This window comes from Folsomia candida, unplaced genomic scaffold, assembly GCF_002217175.1.
Source record: "Folsomia candida strain VU population unplaced genomic scaffold, ASM221717v1 Fcan01_Sc017, whole genome shotgun sequence".
In the NCBI taxonomy this organism is placed as follows: domain Eukaryota; kingdom Metazoa; phylum Arthropoda; class Collembola; order Entomobryomorpha; family Isotomidae; genus Folsomia; species Folsomia candida.
The window spans coordinates 1,667,505-1,681,094 of NW_019091209.1; the positions used below are offsets into that span (position 1 = coordinate 1,667,505).

General features: G+C 39.4%; 3 protein-coding genes across 3 annotated transcripts; 2 read left to right on the plus strand and 1 right to left on the minus strand.

The window, feature by feature from the left end:
• The first annotated feature begins 1,200 nt into the window (after nucleotides 1-1,200).
• Nucleotides 1,201-2,853, plus strand: LOC110856950 (Krueppel-like factor 14). Its single transcript, XM_022105541.2, has 3 exons — nucleotides 1,201-1,992; nucleotides 2,218-2,307; nucleotides 2,497-2,853. The coding sequence occupies exons 1-3, from the start codon at nucleotides 1,413-1,415 to the stop codon at nucleotides 2,730-2,732; spliced, it is 906 nt and encodes a 301-aa protein (XP_021961233.1). The 5' UTR covers nucleotides 1,201-1,412; the 3' UTR covers nucleotides 2,733-2,853.
• Nucleotides 2,854-8,484: 5,631 nt separating this feature from the next.
• LOC110856796 (E3 ubiquitin-protein ligase COP1) lies at nucleotides 8,485-11,266 on the plus strand. The gene is made up of 3 exons (XM_035857299.1): nucleotides 8,485-8,685; nucleotides 8,757-10,120; nucleotides 10,228-11,266. Exons 2-3 carry the CDS (start codon nucleotides 8,781-8,783, stop codon nucleotides 10,892-10,894), a joined length of 2,007 nt encoding a protein of 668 aa, XP_035713192.1. The 5' UTR covers nucleotides 8,485-8,685; nucleotides 8,757-8,780; the 3' UTR covers nucleotides 10,895-11,266.
• A 640-nt stretch (nucleotides 11,267-11,906) lies between these two features.
• On the minus strand, nucleotides 11,907-13,534 carry LOC110856802 (soma ferritin). Its single transcript, XM_022105355.2, has 6 exons — nucleotides 13,285-13,534; nucleotides 13,073-13,204; nucleotides 12,902-13,014; nucleotides 12,664-12,813; nucleotides 12,198-12,350; nucleotides 11,907-12,131 (listed from the first exon to the last, which is right to left on the minus strand). The coding sequence occupies exons 2-6, from the start codon at nucleotides 13,185-13,187 to the stop codon at nucleotides 11,979-11,981; spliced, it is 684 nt and encodes a 227-aa protein (XP_021961047.1). The 5' UTR covers nucleotides 13,188-13,204; nucleotides 13,285-13,534; the 3' UTR covers nucleotides 11,907-11,978.
• Between the last annotated feature and the right edge of the window lie 56 nt (nucleotides 13,535-13,590).

Sequence of the window (13,590 nt, forward strand, 5' to 3'; positions counted from 1 at the left end):
TAAGTTGCATATTTATTGTTTAAATGTTCACAAAAATCTATTTGATACTTGAAAAATAACTGCATCAAGTTTATGCAACTCGACCCATGCAAAATTGTAGATAGTTTGTTTATTCGTATTCTGTCGACTCGAAACATGCAGATTCTTTCTGAAGCAAAATGTATGAATTTTCAATAGATTTCCATACGAAAAATGAATGAGAGCTTTACATGCATAATTCTTGATTTATCACATTCAAAATTTAATGGTACTTTTGAAAATGAAGTAAAAAAAATCGCTAAAAATAGTGTTCATCCCACTAAATAAATTTAACTTGTTTCATCTTCTCCACTAATTATTATTGCCTGGTTTTTCCACACGTGTCGATAGTTTAACCTTCTTCCTGCATATTAATGAATAGCCGGAATATTAGAGTGGGATCAATTACACACATATGTATGTTTATCATATCATATCACGACTTATGTAGGATTGGACATTTATTTGTGGTTCGGCTTACGCTTATTGAAAGGGAACCCATAAAAGTTGACACTACACATATCCGACTCTGCCACTTGAAGTCCTCATCTCATCACGGATATGATTTCAAGTGGCCCAAACAGTGGCCGCGGAACAGGACAGAGGGACAATGTCCCCACTGACGTCGGCATCATCTCCCCATCTTATACAAACCCGTCCTTCCCCCCTATCCTGCAATGCTAATGTCCCCACAGCTTCCGCGGCCACTGGTCCTCAGGATAACGTGTTGGGTCCTCTCTCTCCTGACAGTGGCCGCGGAAGCGTGAGGACAGAGGGACAACGTCCTCACGGTTATTCGATGTCCGCATCATCTCCCCATCTTATAGATACAAACCCTGCTCCCCCTATCCTACAATACAAATGTCCCCACAGCCTCCGCGGCCACTGAGCCCCAAAAAGTCACCCTGTCTGGTCGTCCAAGTGATTTACTTTAACCCACATCCCGTGCCTAGTACCCACAGATAATTGTGCGCCCTTTTCACGTCCCCTTTCCAGCCCTCGTCGTGGTTCCTCATCCTTCCTTCTCCATGCCCTTCTGCTGACATGGAGTGAAACCTGAAACGAAGTCAAGGGCCTCCTCTCAAGCCCTTTGTCATCACGAGGAGTAAACATACAAGGGTCTCGTTAACACAAGTCCACTAATACTCGGACCAAGTCCTACTCACTCATTCAGTCCGACTTTTGCCTCAGCCCTTGGAGCTAATCCTCTTATCGGATTACCTCCATTCACTTAATCCCCCACACAAACCAGCTCCGTCTCAAGTTACATACGTACATAAACTGTCGCAATAATCGTAAAGTAATCACCATTATTTACGAATGGTGAAGTGTCAACGGATAATAATAATAATAATAATTGAGACAAGGCTTGTTATTAGTACTTTTTTGGAAAAATGACGCTACTTTCGAGTAAATTGTTTCGCCCGTGGGACTTGCCCCAGCAGGAGGATGGTGTTGTTGAGGGGAAGGATGAGAAAAGTACTTCGTCACCTGAGACGAGAAATGTGTTCGTGGATGAAAGTGAGGTGAAGAAGAAGCGAAGAAAGTGCAGTGATGATGATAACCGAAGTGGTGGTGGTGATAAGAATGTGTGTTCACCACGATCTGTGATACTGAGTGAGGAGGAGGCCATGCTGGGGGGACGAGGATCTTGTCGGGGTGGGAGTGACTGTGACCCTTGGTTGTTGGATTGCTCTTCGTCGTCTGGGGGAGGTGGTGGAGGACGTCTCCTGTGTCCGGAATCCTGCTCGTCGCAATCGCCCCCAACCACCCCCGGACTTTTCCTGCATCCTTCAGCAATCAGTGATTTGGCGAATTTGTCGCGCCACGAACTCACCGCGATGGGACTGCTCCCCAGGGACGCGGCGTCCCACAAGGTCAAGAGGCAAAGGCCGAAACGCTTCCATTGTCCGCATTGCCAGGTCGCGTTCTCAAATAATGGGCAGCTGAGAGGTCATATACGAATTCATACGGGTGAGTGGAGTGAATTTAGCATATTTTGGGGGGGGGTCTTTATGAAATTCGCATATTTTGGCAGCCAGGGTCTTTATGAAATTCGCATATTTTGGCAGCCAGGGTCTTTATGAAATTCGCATATTTTGGCAGCCAGGGTCTTTATGAAATTCGCATATTTTGGCAGCCAGGGTTTTTATGAAATTCGCATATTTTGGCAGTGTTTTTATGAAATTCTTATTTTAGGCGAACGTCCCTTCTCCTGCGAGCATGACGGGTGTGGGAAAAGTTTTACGAGAAATGAAGAACTCACGCGACACAGGAGGATTCATTCCGGTAAGAATAATAATTAGTGACAGTTAACGACTCTGGTTTAATCATGATAAGAATAATAATTAGTTATCGAAAACTGTGAAAATTTTCGACTATGATTTAATTATGGCGGATCGTCGTCGTCATCGTCATCACGATCCTAAAACTGAAAAGAATGGAGTGTACTTAATATTTTTTTGTGGTGGTTTACAGGCCTGCGACCCTTTCCGTGCAGCTACTGTGGGAAGAAGTTTGGGAGGAAGGACCACTTGAAGAAGCACACGAGGACGCACCAGCGCCCCATGTTCTCGGGCGGGATGATTGGCTATGGGAACCCTTTCCATCCATTCAACCCTCCTCTGGGTGCGGCCGACTTTCCGGCATCGCAGGGCTCCTATGGCCTCCCCTCCTTCGTGCTCAATATCCCTCCACCCTTCCACTTCTCGTGAGGAGCAGCCCTCCCTCCATGATCCAGCACCCTTCGTACCGTATAAAGTAGATCTGTACACACCTCATGTAAAGTATTTTGTACATAGGAGAAGATCCTTAATCAGTTCGGTTTTTGTAATGAATAAAGAGAAGTTTTTGAAGAAGACTCATTTTTTCAGAGAGTTGCAGATTTATTTGGGATTTGGTACTTAATTGACTGCATATTCTTCTGGACACACTCTGCGCATATGTACACATATGCACTTATGTATGTACACACATTTTTATAAATGGTTAAGTAGATTGCATCTTTGCATTTAAAAAAGTTAAGATAAATTAAATGACAAGTTTTTAAATCAGAAGACTCCTTTTTTTAGAGGGTTTTGCATTGCATATTTATGTTAAATTTGATATTTATTTATTGCATTTTTAATTGACTCCATATTCTTATGAAGACACTGTGCATGCAAGTTTTTTTAATCAGACTCCTTTTTTCGGAAGGTTTTGCATCCACATTTATTTGAAATTATTTGATATTTATTGGATTTTTAGTTGACTGCATATTCTTACTGCATTCGTTAAATTACATCTTTTTGCATAGAAAAAGTCTTTGTGGAAGATTTTACCAGCGAGGTTTCATATTAAGAGATTGAATGCAATTTTGGCACGTATATGTATGTGAAATCAGTGTACTCCTTTTATCGGAGGGGTTTGCATTGCACATTTATCAGAAACTTGGTGTAGTATTTATGCATTTATTGCATTTTTAATCGCCTTCTCATTCTTATGTATGTACACACTACATTTTTATAGATGGTTGGATTGCATCTTTTGCATTGAAAAAAATTTATAGGTGCACAATTTTACCAGCGAGGTTTCATATTAGATATGCGTTTCATATACTGGTAATTTTGGCACGTATGAGAAATCATCGTACAAATATACACACGTGACGTTATTGTAATCAATATCACACCAAATCTATGCATGTTTGTCATTTGGTGAAGGACCGGATTCTAACGATGTCTCATGGCCAACTAGTTATGAATAATATTAGCCGAGATCATTTCCAGCCAACCTAATACATACAATCAATCGAACTCTATGCATATGACAACGAACAAGGTTTTACATACTAGCATTGTTTGTTTGAGTTCATCCTATTTCGAAAAACATGCATGTCATCCCGTTTGCCTTTTTTTCATACAACCGTCCTCCTGCTTATCCAATCCAATCCACTGGTGACAGATGAGCCGAATACATAAATACATACCCAAATCCAACATGAAAAACGAACCACTCGAAAAGCAGCCTAACAAATGAAGAGAGCTTCAGAAAAAAAAGAATCAACGACAAATTTATCCCGTTTGTTGGGAAAGTGCGATTTTCACGGTTAAATCGCGCCTTCATCAACATTTACAACCCTACACCCTCTCCAAATGAATGACATGACATTACACGACCACGGCCAAACATATACACATTTTCATTTACATGACCACGCCAACATCGGTCGGTACAAGTTCAAAGCACACATTTTTGCCTAGAACACCACAAAACAAGACTACTTTAAGGTGTAACTTATTATCACAATTGTTATCCAATCTGCTGCTCCCGATGAAATATGAAACCAAACCAATGTCAAAAAGTTACTTTTTCTCAAGTGGTCTGGTCTCTGGTCGCACATTATTAAATGAAAACGATTCACCCGAGGAGACAATGCCCAACCAGCGTCGGTTTGACTTTGAGGTCCTCGCGCAATAAAAGATATCGACTTCTCTCTCGCACCACTTGATCTCTTTGGAATTGGAAGATGGAAATTTGGAGCACTCCTTGAAAAGCGCCCCTTTTTGCGGCAAGTCCCAAGTTCTCCTCCCACTCTTGACTTCACCACAAAAGTGACAAGGTAACAAGGAAGGTGACATGTCGGTCGGTCGGATTAGCACCCACGAACCCATCTCGAGAACAAGATTTTTATTCAATGAGCCCCATTGTGTGTGTGCTTCACTTAACTTGTGTATGTGTCTCATTGTTATCATCTCTCAGCCGACAACGAAACAGACGGACCGACACACATTTTGGTCTTGTACTCATAAGTAATGTAATAATATAATCTTTTCAGTAGCCCCTCTCGACACGAGGACAATGGAGGTACACGAAATTTGAGAAGACTTAAAGTTTAGTTGTTGAATAAATGGGTTTCATTTATTGAAAGGAGAAAAGTCAAAAGTTGGGTCCAGAGAAGGAATTGATCCATTCTCATTTGTCAGTCACACTTCACACCTTGGAGACGACGGTGACTTAATCAATTACGGACTTATCATTGAAAAACCTACAGTACTTAACGTTGCTAAATGGGTAAATGAGATTATGGATTGATTGATCGGAGGATACGATATACATACTTTGACATTCGATTTTGGCTAAACGTATTTGTGTTATGGACATATTTCGGGCAAAATATGGATTTTAGTCGTTGGTGGCCTGGCCTGGTGTTGGTGTACACCCAACATTTTCAATTTTGATTCGGATGTCGAACTTTAATTGTGAAATTATGTATGTATGGATTCGATCCGGACTGATTTCGTTGGTGGTCTGGTGTGGTCTTCTATTCAGTGAGGGCAGAAATTGGATGTATGTACATTTGTAAGTACAACGATGGTCTCATAGTAAAGAAGACTTTACTATTTAACGTTTAAACGGTAGGTTTTCTCCATTCACAAAAAAAACGGATGAGTGTATGGAATTGTAGAATCTGAGAATGTGTGACCTTCCTCAATGAAAAACGGGTGTATGTATGTATGTAATTTGAATTGAATAAGGTACCTTGATCAAGATAAGGGCTACTTGTACATATATCTGCATTGATACTTTTTTTAGCGTGGTCAAGATTTCTAGAGAAAAAAGAGTAGATTAAAAAAAATACATACTCTGCACACACTTCTTTTTTTCTTGACGCAACTTTTTTTTGAAAAGGGCAAAGAAAACTGGGAAATGATATCCCGATTTGTGGTGGTCTGGTCTTCTGCCCCCTGAATACAATCCCACACCTCGAAAAGAAGAAGAAGAAGAAGAAGATGTGTAGAATAAATCTGGTAATCCGATCGAGAGACAGAATTGGTCGTCGTGGAGTGTTGTTTGTTCGCACAATGGAGTTGAAGACATGACAGAAATATGAGGTCTTTTGATATATTTTTGGTATCAGTTTTCCCATTTGAATGAATGCCTGCCTGAATAGGGAAGAAGACACAATGTGTATAATCCATCCGTCGGATTGACTCCATTGAAGCAGTCTGTTCAGTTTGTACTAATGTGCGTTATTAGTCGCAGTAGGTGTCCTCCTGTTTGGTGTGACTTCTTCCCATTGTTGGCAGTCAGATATGCAGTGTGTATATTTATGTACGAAGGGGACGACGACGACAGTTATGTAGGACAGATAACCAATTTTCGTTGGGTGGTCTGGTCTGGTCTGGTTTGGATGAACAGTAGCGAAAAAGTTTAAGAGGCAACAATTAAAGGTTCGGTAAATGGATTGGATTGGATGGAAAGATGTGTGTGTGTTTGGTTGGTCTTGTGGTTTTGTGCATAAATAATAATAAACTTGACACGTATTATGGAGTGAAGTTTATAAGAGGCATAAATCTACACGGATGTATTGGATTGGATGGAATTTAATGCGATATCTTGAGAAGAAATGAAATAAAATGAGATACATACATAAATAAGTCATCCCTTTAGGTTTTCAGGATAATAGATAAGAGTCGATTTATACATATATGCACATAATTTGGCCAGATTTCAGTTTTGTTATAGCTTTAATATATTAATGCAGTGGTGGAAATGGAACCAATGCAAAGAGGTGTGCATACTAATAATGATAATAATGTGTCAGCAGTTTTAAGTGTCAACCTCGACCCCTGATATGATCTATGACTTGCTTGCTTTTGTTTGTAGAAATCACAGATTTTGACGCTTAGACGAGTGTACGAAAGGTGAAGGAGGGTTTTGCTACATGGCCCAATTTATGTCCGACATACCCACTCAAATTTGTTGTATTTATGTAAACCATTGCCAAAAAATGCAATTTTGATCTGATTTTGCATTTTATTGATCGTATCTTGTCATATTATCAAATACGATTTTCAAGTTTAAAGGTAGATTACGTAAATTATAAAGTGTAACTTACAGTTAATAATGCATCATGAAATTAAAATCAATTGTAGCTAGTCTTTTCATTTGGCATAGTAAAGGTCAGCAATTAAAAATTACAAGTTGTAAATATGTATGAAATATGGATTAAATAAAGTAAAATATGTTGAATATGTACATTAAATGTGCGGCTTAATTAAATGACTTACATACATTATATTTTGAAATAATGTGAATAAAACTATATGTACATGAAATATTTTTCAGTATTCCTAGATTTTTTTAAAAATATGTTTGTACATAGCTCACAACTAATTATTTTGAAGTCATCTTCTACTAGACGAAGTCAAGATCCTTTTAATGCGGCCCTTTCCAAAATACCTTTCCTACCTTTTTTTCCACGAGCAAGTTAACATTATACATTACATTTTGAGAGAGAATCTGAGAAAGGCGATTTGGCAAGACTTTGCTACAGTAGACGTTTCAATTTGGCCGGAAATCATGCCTTACTTATCTTTGGATCTTAAAACATAAATTGGTTAAAAATAAAGGCCTTAAAATTCATATTTTAACATTTTCTTCATTAAAAATACATATTTCCATGATTAGAATGAATGCAGACATATCTGCCTTAGGCGCCGTCCATAAATTACGTAACGCAAGAGGGGGGAGGGGGGGTCTAAGGCTCCAATGATATCGTGCCTATGTTACACATGTTAAAGGGGGGGAGGGGGGGTCTAGAAAATCGCGATTTTTGCGTTACGTAATTTATGGACGGCCCCTTATACTTATTAAGCAAATCGTGCAGTCCTTTTTAACTTTGTAAAATCCGTAAATTTTGTAAAATAAAATAAGACAAATAAAAAGATGCCCTTAATTTGAGTAAGTTTACAAAAAATTGGAAGCTAATTTTGCTTCGAGAAATATGAGTGAAATTTTATAAAAGTTTATAAGTTTACGGATTTTACGGATTATACAAAGTTACGAAGGACTGCATGAATTGTCTCATCCATTGTTTTCACTTTCCTCAATCGACTAAAAGTGGAAAACATGACCCTTTCAAGATATGAGTAAAAGTTTGTAAAAACTTTGTAAGTTTACGGATTTTACAAAGGTACCAAGACCTGCGTGAATTGACTCATTATGTAGTTTCTCACTTTCCTCAATCGACTAAAAGTGAAAAATATGCGACTTTCAGAGTATCGCAGTGAGGTTTATTTTTCTTTCGAACTATTCGAAAATTTCGTAAAAGTTTACAACTTTACATATCTTACAGATTTTACAAAATTACGAACGATTGCGTGAATTGCACATCTACTGTGTCTGACTATTCTCATGTCTAAAAGTAGAAAACATTCAATAAGATATGAGTAAAATTTTGTAAGTTTACGAATCCTACGGATTCTACAAAGTTACCAAAACCTACGTGAATTGTTTCCTTATTCAATTTCACACTTTCCTCAATTCCCTAAAAATTAAAAACCTGAGACTTTCAAGAGTTTTCCAAAATCTGCCTGATTTCCATTCCAGCCCTCAATTTATTTCCGCTTCGTGCTCGCCATCTTCACGCGAAAGAGGTGAACCACCCAAAAAAGCAGCGGCAGTTGATCAATCGTTTGAGTAGAACGGAGAAACTGGGATTTTGCATTCACTTCTTCACATAATAAATTTCAACACAAAAACTTTATCGTCGTCACTTCCATACAAAAAACCCAGTGATTTTTAAATTTTAGTACAGTTAACTAACCTTTTTCGAACTATCGATATTGCTACACACAAAACTACCACACAGGAGACGGGGGTGCGAGAGGAAGAGAATTTTTGGTAGGAAAACAACGCCAATTTTTCCACCAGAAGAAGAGGAAAAATAAATTTGTTTTCATTGTTTTTTTTAGGAAAAGGGGGACGCGATTTTGTGGATGATGAACACAAATTCGCAACCGACTTCGTCATCTTCGGATACCAACCCGGGGTCCGCGTCAACCCCGACGACCACGACATCCACCCCCATCACTGTGTACACTCGGTGCGGCCCCTCCGCCCCAAGAATTCGGTACAAACGCCCCCATGCCCTTATCTGCAACGGGAAAACGGAAACCTGGGGGAAAGCCATGTCCGAGTATAATTGTCCTATTTGTATCGGTGTGCTGAAAGAAGCAGCCATCACGCGGTGTGGGCACACCTTCTGTTTGGAATGTATAAAACGGTCCCTCGACGTGAAACCGATCTGTCCCCAGTGCGGAACGGCGGAACAGGCAGAAAACATTGTCCCCAACTATGTCGCGGATCAACTCGTAATCAAGTACTTGTCTACACAAAAGAATGCTAAGACTGATATATTAGAAATGGCCAAGTTAAATGATAGCAGCCCGTCGGAAATACTGCAAAATATGAACGTCAACAAGTTGAATTTGAACAATATTGAGAATTTGATAATGATCTTGCAACGGAAGAGGGATGTTCTCTCGGCCGAGTCGCGAGTTCATGAACGTACCTTGCTGCTGGAATTTTTGGGGGAGTTGCTCAAAGTGAAGAAGGCGGAGAAGGACAGGTTGGAAAAGGAGGTGCATTTGATTGAGCAAGACTTAACACAGGTTACTTCGCGTCCTTACAATGCCGTGAAAGGGGGAGGAGGGAATGTTCTTCACAACGATTCGGAATCTGGGGATGAAGGGATTGCGATGAGTTGTTCGAGTTCGGATATTGAAGGATTTAATACGCAAGTCTTGTCGTGTGAAGAATTGAAAGAAAAATCCATGTCGGCCCGGAGGAAGAGGATGCATTCACATTTTGATGAGTTGATTAATATTTACATGGATTCGAGAAAAGTGGATCTTCACGATGTCCGAAGTAACGACGCCACTGTTCCTAATGACTCGGGAGAGTCGTTCGATTACGAAGATTTGGACCGGTTTGGGTCAACATTGTCCAGTATTTCACGCTACAGTGCGTTGAAGCCTTTAGCCACGTTGTCTTACAGTGCAGATTTACTAACCAATAATAACATCGTGTCCAGCATTGAGTTTGATAAAGACAGTGAATTCTTCGCCATTGCTGGGGTCACGAAAAAGATTAAGTTGTTCGAGTACGCGACCGTGATTGGGAGTGCGGTTGATATTCATTGTCCGAATGCAGAGTTGCTCTGCAACGCCAAGATTAGCTGTGTCGCCTGGAGCGGATATTATAAAAATCGGTTAGGAAGTTCGGACTATGATGGTTGTGTTACTATTTGGGATGCTTCGACTACGCAGAAAATTCAGTAAGGGGATATATAATTACAGTCATTAATTAATTGGTTAATTAAATCCAAACATTTCATAGTTTTGCTAATAAAATAACACTTGTGGTTTTAATTTCTTTCTTTAGAACTTTGGCCGAGCACGAGAAGCGAGTCTGGAGCGTGGACTGGAGCAACGGTGACCCTCGCCTTTTCGCATCTGGATCCGACGACTCCAAAGTCAAACTCTGGACGACCATTACGAATCAATCAGTTGCCACTATTGAAGCAAAAGCTAACGTGTGCTGTGTTAAGTTTTGTCCACAAAACAGTTTCATCGTCGCCTTTGGATGTGCGGATCATTGCATTCACTACTACGATTTCCGCCATGCTCGCCAACCCCTCGCAACCCTGACTGGACATAAGAAGGCTGTCAGCTATGTGAAGTTTGCATCAAAGGATGAGCTCGTTTCTGCCTCGACGGATAGCAATTTGAAGCTGTGGAACTTGCAGTCTGCCTCGACTGAGTGTGTACGGTCTTTCACTGGACATATCAATGAGAAGAATTTCGTGGGTCTGGGCACCGACGGAAATTATATCGCGTGTGGATCGGAAAACAATTCTTTATATATTTACTACCGCGACATTTCCCGTCCCTTGTTGCATTTTAAGTTTGATAATCATCGAAACATGCTGGATAAGCCGAAGGTGGACGATGCTGGAGAGTTTGTGTCGGCCGTGGTGTGGAAAAAGGGGTCTCCAGTCATCGTCGCGGCGAATAGCCAGGGTTCAATCAAAATTTTGGAGTTGACGTAAAAATTCTGTTATACGCCACGTCTATATGTTTGTCAAGTTATTTAAAAAATGATCATAGTCAAAATTCTGTGTGTAATTTTAGTTAAGCAGTATATACATATTCTTTTCGTCAAATTTTGTCAGTTGACGCTGAAATTGTTCAAATATTTAAGTATGCCAAACTGTCAACTGTGTCCAAATTCTTGTGTGAAAAATATTCCTGAGTCGAATGTCTTAAATTGAAATGTTAAATCTTGTTTATAAAAAATGAACAAATGATGTTATAATTTGTTTAATTAATTAATTAATTAACTATTATGAAAACTTATCATGTTGATAACACCCTATCAATTAATCAATGATTACAATTGATTTATAATGATTTCCATTCAACTATCCATTCTATTAGTACCTTCCTTACCGGAAATGGTTGTTCTGACGGTGTAACTAATAATGAAGGTCTCTCAACGTATGCTCTTAGATTTTGAGGAAACTAGTGTCAATCGATGACAAATTTAATTAGTATGAAATTTGTAACAGACGCAATCTCCCAATGAACAAATTTTGTAGAGATAATTTTAGGAAACTTAAGATAACAAATTTTACACTCCAAATTTATTGTGCCTCTTTTCTCCTCTTGGGATGCAAATATCTCTGCCAAACGTGCCCATTGGGAGATCGTGTCTTTCGCAAATTTCATACTAACCAAATTTGTCATCGATTGAGACTAATTTGCCCAAAATCTGAGAGCATACGTTGGGAGATCTCCATTGTAAGATTAATGAGTACGAGAGACGAGGGAGTAGTAACTTGTTTACTAAGATATTACTAGTGTCTAATAATTATTACTATATTATGTCCCATTACGAATGTATCATCCTTGCTCCGATGTAAGCCTTCCTTCATATTATGAATATTTCTTTTTTTATGAAATGCCTTAATTTCCGAGTCGGAGTTGTTTTGACACCAAAAGTGAGAAATGATAAGTGTAACTTATGCAAAACACAATAATGAACATCACAAGACAATAATATTTATATATTAGAAATCAAACCATGTTTTATTGGCGTATCTATTTGTAATTATTACGATGTCTCATCTATATTTACTTGAGAATTTCATGATCAAAGGTGAACATTGCGTACGCCTTGTCCATCCCAGAACCCATAATTTGTCCCAAAATGTTGACATAGTTGGACATGTGCTTAATTCGTAGAACGGTGATGGCGTTGAGGCGTTCGGCGAGGAAATCGGCGAACTGAAGAGGAAAAATTTGATTAGTTGGTGTAATTTTGAATTTGAATTATTATGATAACTTGTGTACCTCTGCATCTCTGGGAAGGTTTTGCATCTCTTTGGGCACGTGGTTGGAATTGTAGGCCAAGTGGAGCGTTTGCAGAGCCATTTCCTTTTCTAAGTCTAACGCCCAGGCTAAAGATTCCACCTCGTTTTGCCGGTTTTCGAAATTTTTAGGGAGCTGGAAGGATTTGCATGCATGCATATTTAACTTTTATTGATATGTTTAACGTAGGACTGGATAACTCATGGCAAAAATCAGACATTTTTAATTGGCTCTGGGAGTTTATTCTAAGATTCTGGACGATTTCAAGATTAAAAAGCCTTCAGAAAAACTGGAACTAATCGAAAATCGAAACTGGCTTAAAAAACTCAACGCCATTCCATTAAGCAACTTACTGACTAGAAATTTAAAATTTCCCAAAAATCATTAAAAATGTGCTTATTTTGGTGATGGGTGACATTAACTAATTATGCAATTTTTTGGGGGCTACCTCCAACTTGAAGTTATCATCCAATCGACCCCCACGCTTGAGCATGTGGGTCATAATGTCAATGGCGGAGTTCCACTCTTCATCGGCAAGTTTGGAGAAAAACGCGTGGAACCCGGGCCTGTTGACGTTCCATTCGTTGAAGTAGTTGGCCTACGAAGATGACATTAAGATTACGTGATAACTTATCAGTTTTTACGGAAATTATGAAATATTTAAACGTTTTTATGTTTATCCTTACGGTGAGCAGGTATTGCATCGAGTGCTTAATATGCAGAGCGATCAGACGATTCGTATCATTTCCGAGACGGGGGAACGCTCCCCACTCAGCAGTACAGGATGCGGCGTCGTAAGCTTTTTTTAAAAAAATGGTTGCAATTTCATAAAAACTCCGGAATTTGATCAAACTCACCAGAAAACTCTTCCGTCCCACAGCTCGCATGGATCGTGTCGTAACACGGCGTCGCAGCCAGAGTGGATGGTGCCCACCACACGAGACAAAGACCGACCAAGGCGTAAAACTTCATTTTTTTAGTGTTTATTTCTGAAAATTAGAAAATTATGACAGGTTTTTTAGAGAGGAACACATGCAAGTAAGCTGAGACTATTTCCTTAAAAGTTTACCCTAACGTATGTATTAATGGCAAGCAATGTGATCTGTCCAATTCCTCCCGTTGTTTAATATCTGCTGGTTATAGATTGTGTACTTGACGAGTAAAAAAGCTGACTCTTCTTGTCATCCAGCGTGTGTGAGGAGAGACGAAAGTAAATTTATTGTCGAGTCAATTCAATCCAATTCTCAAGTGGAATTATTGGTGGATGGATGGACAAACTGAGTGTGATGATAAGAAGACTCTGCTTACGAAGTCCATAAAAACAAACTGTGTCTGCAGAGTAAAATGAAATAAAGGATGCCTCATCACCCATCCG

What these genes read in the sequence shown, in the direction of transcription:
- LOC110856950 (XM_022105541.2), top strand. Translation starts at nt 1,413, where the DNA reads ATGACGCTACTTTCGAGTAAATTGTTTCGCCCGTGGGACTTGCCCCAG. An exon ending in TCATATACGAATTCATACGG is followed by an intron (nt 1,993 to 2,217) that starts GTGAGTGGAGTG and finishes TTCTTATTTTAG; the next exon opens with GCGAACGTCCCTTCTCCTGC. An exon ending in ACACAGGAGGATTCATTCCG is followed by an intron (nt 2,308 to 2,496) that starts GTAAGAATAATA and finishes GGTGGTTTACAG; the next exon opens with GCCTGCGACCCTTTCCGTGC.
- LOC110856796 (XM_035857299.1), top strand. Translation starts at nt 8,781, where the DNA reads ATGATGAACACAAATTCGCAACCGACTTCGTCATCTTCGGATACCAAC. An exon ending in TCGACTACGCAGAAAATTCA is followed by an intron (nt 10,121 to 10,227) that starts GTAAGGGGATAT and finishes TTCTTTCTTTAG; the next exon opens with AACTTTGGCCGAGCACGAGA.
- LOC110856802 (XM_022105355.2), bottom strand. Translation starts at nt 13,187, where the DNA reads ATGAAGTTTTACGCCTTGGTCGGTCTTTGTCTCGTGTGGTGGGCACCA. An exon ending in TGGGACGGAAGAGTTTTCTG is followed by an intron (nt 13,015 to 13,072) that starts GTGAGTTTGATC and finishes TTTTAAAAAAAG; the next exon opens with CTTACGACGCCGCATCCTGT. An exon ending in ACCTTCCCAGAGATGCAGAG is followed by an intron (nt 12,132 to 12,197) that starts GTACACAAGTTA and finishes TTTCCTCTTCAG; the next exon opens with TTCGCCGATTTCCTCGCCGA.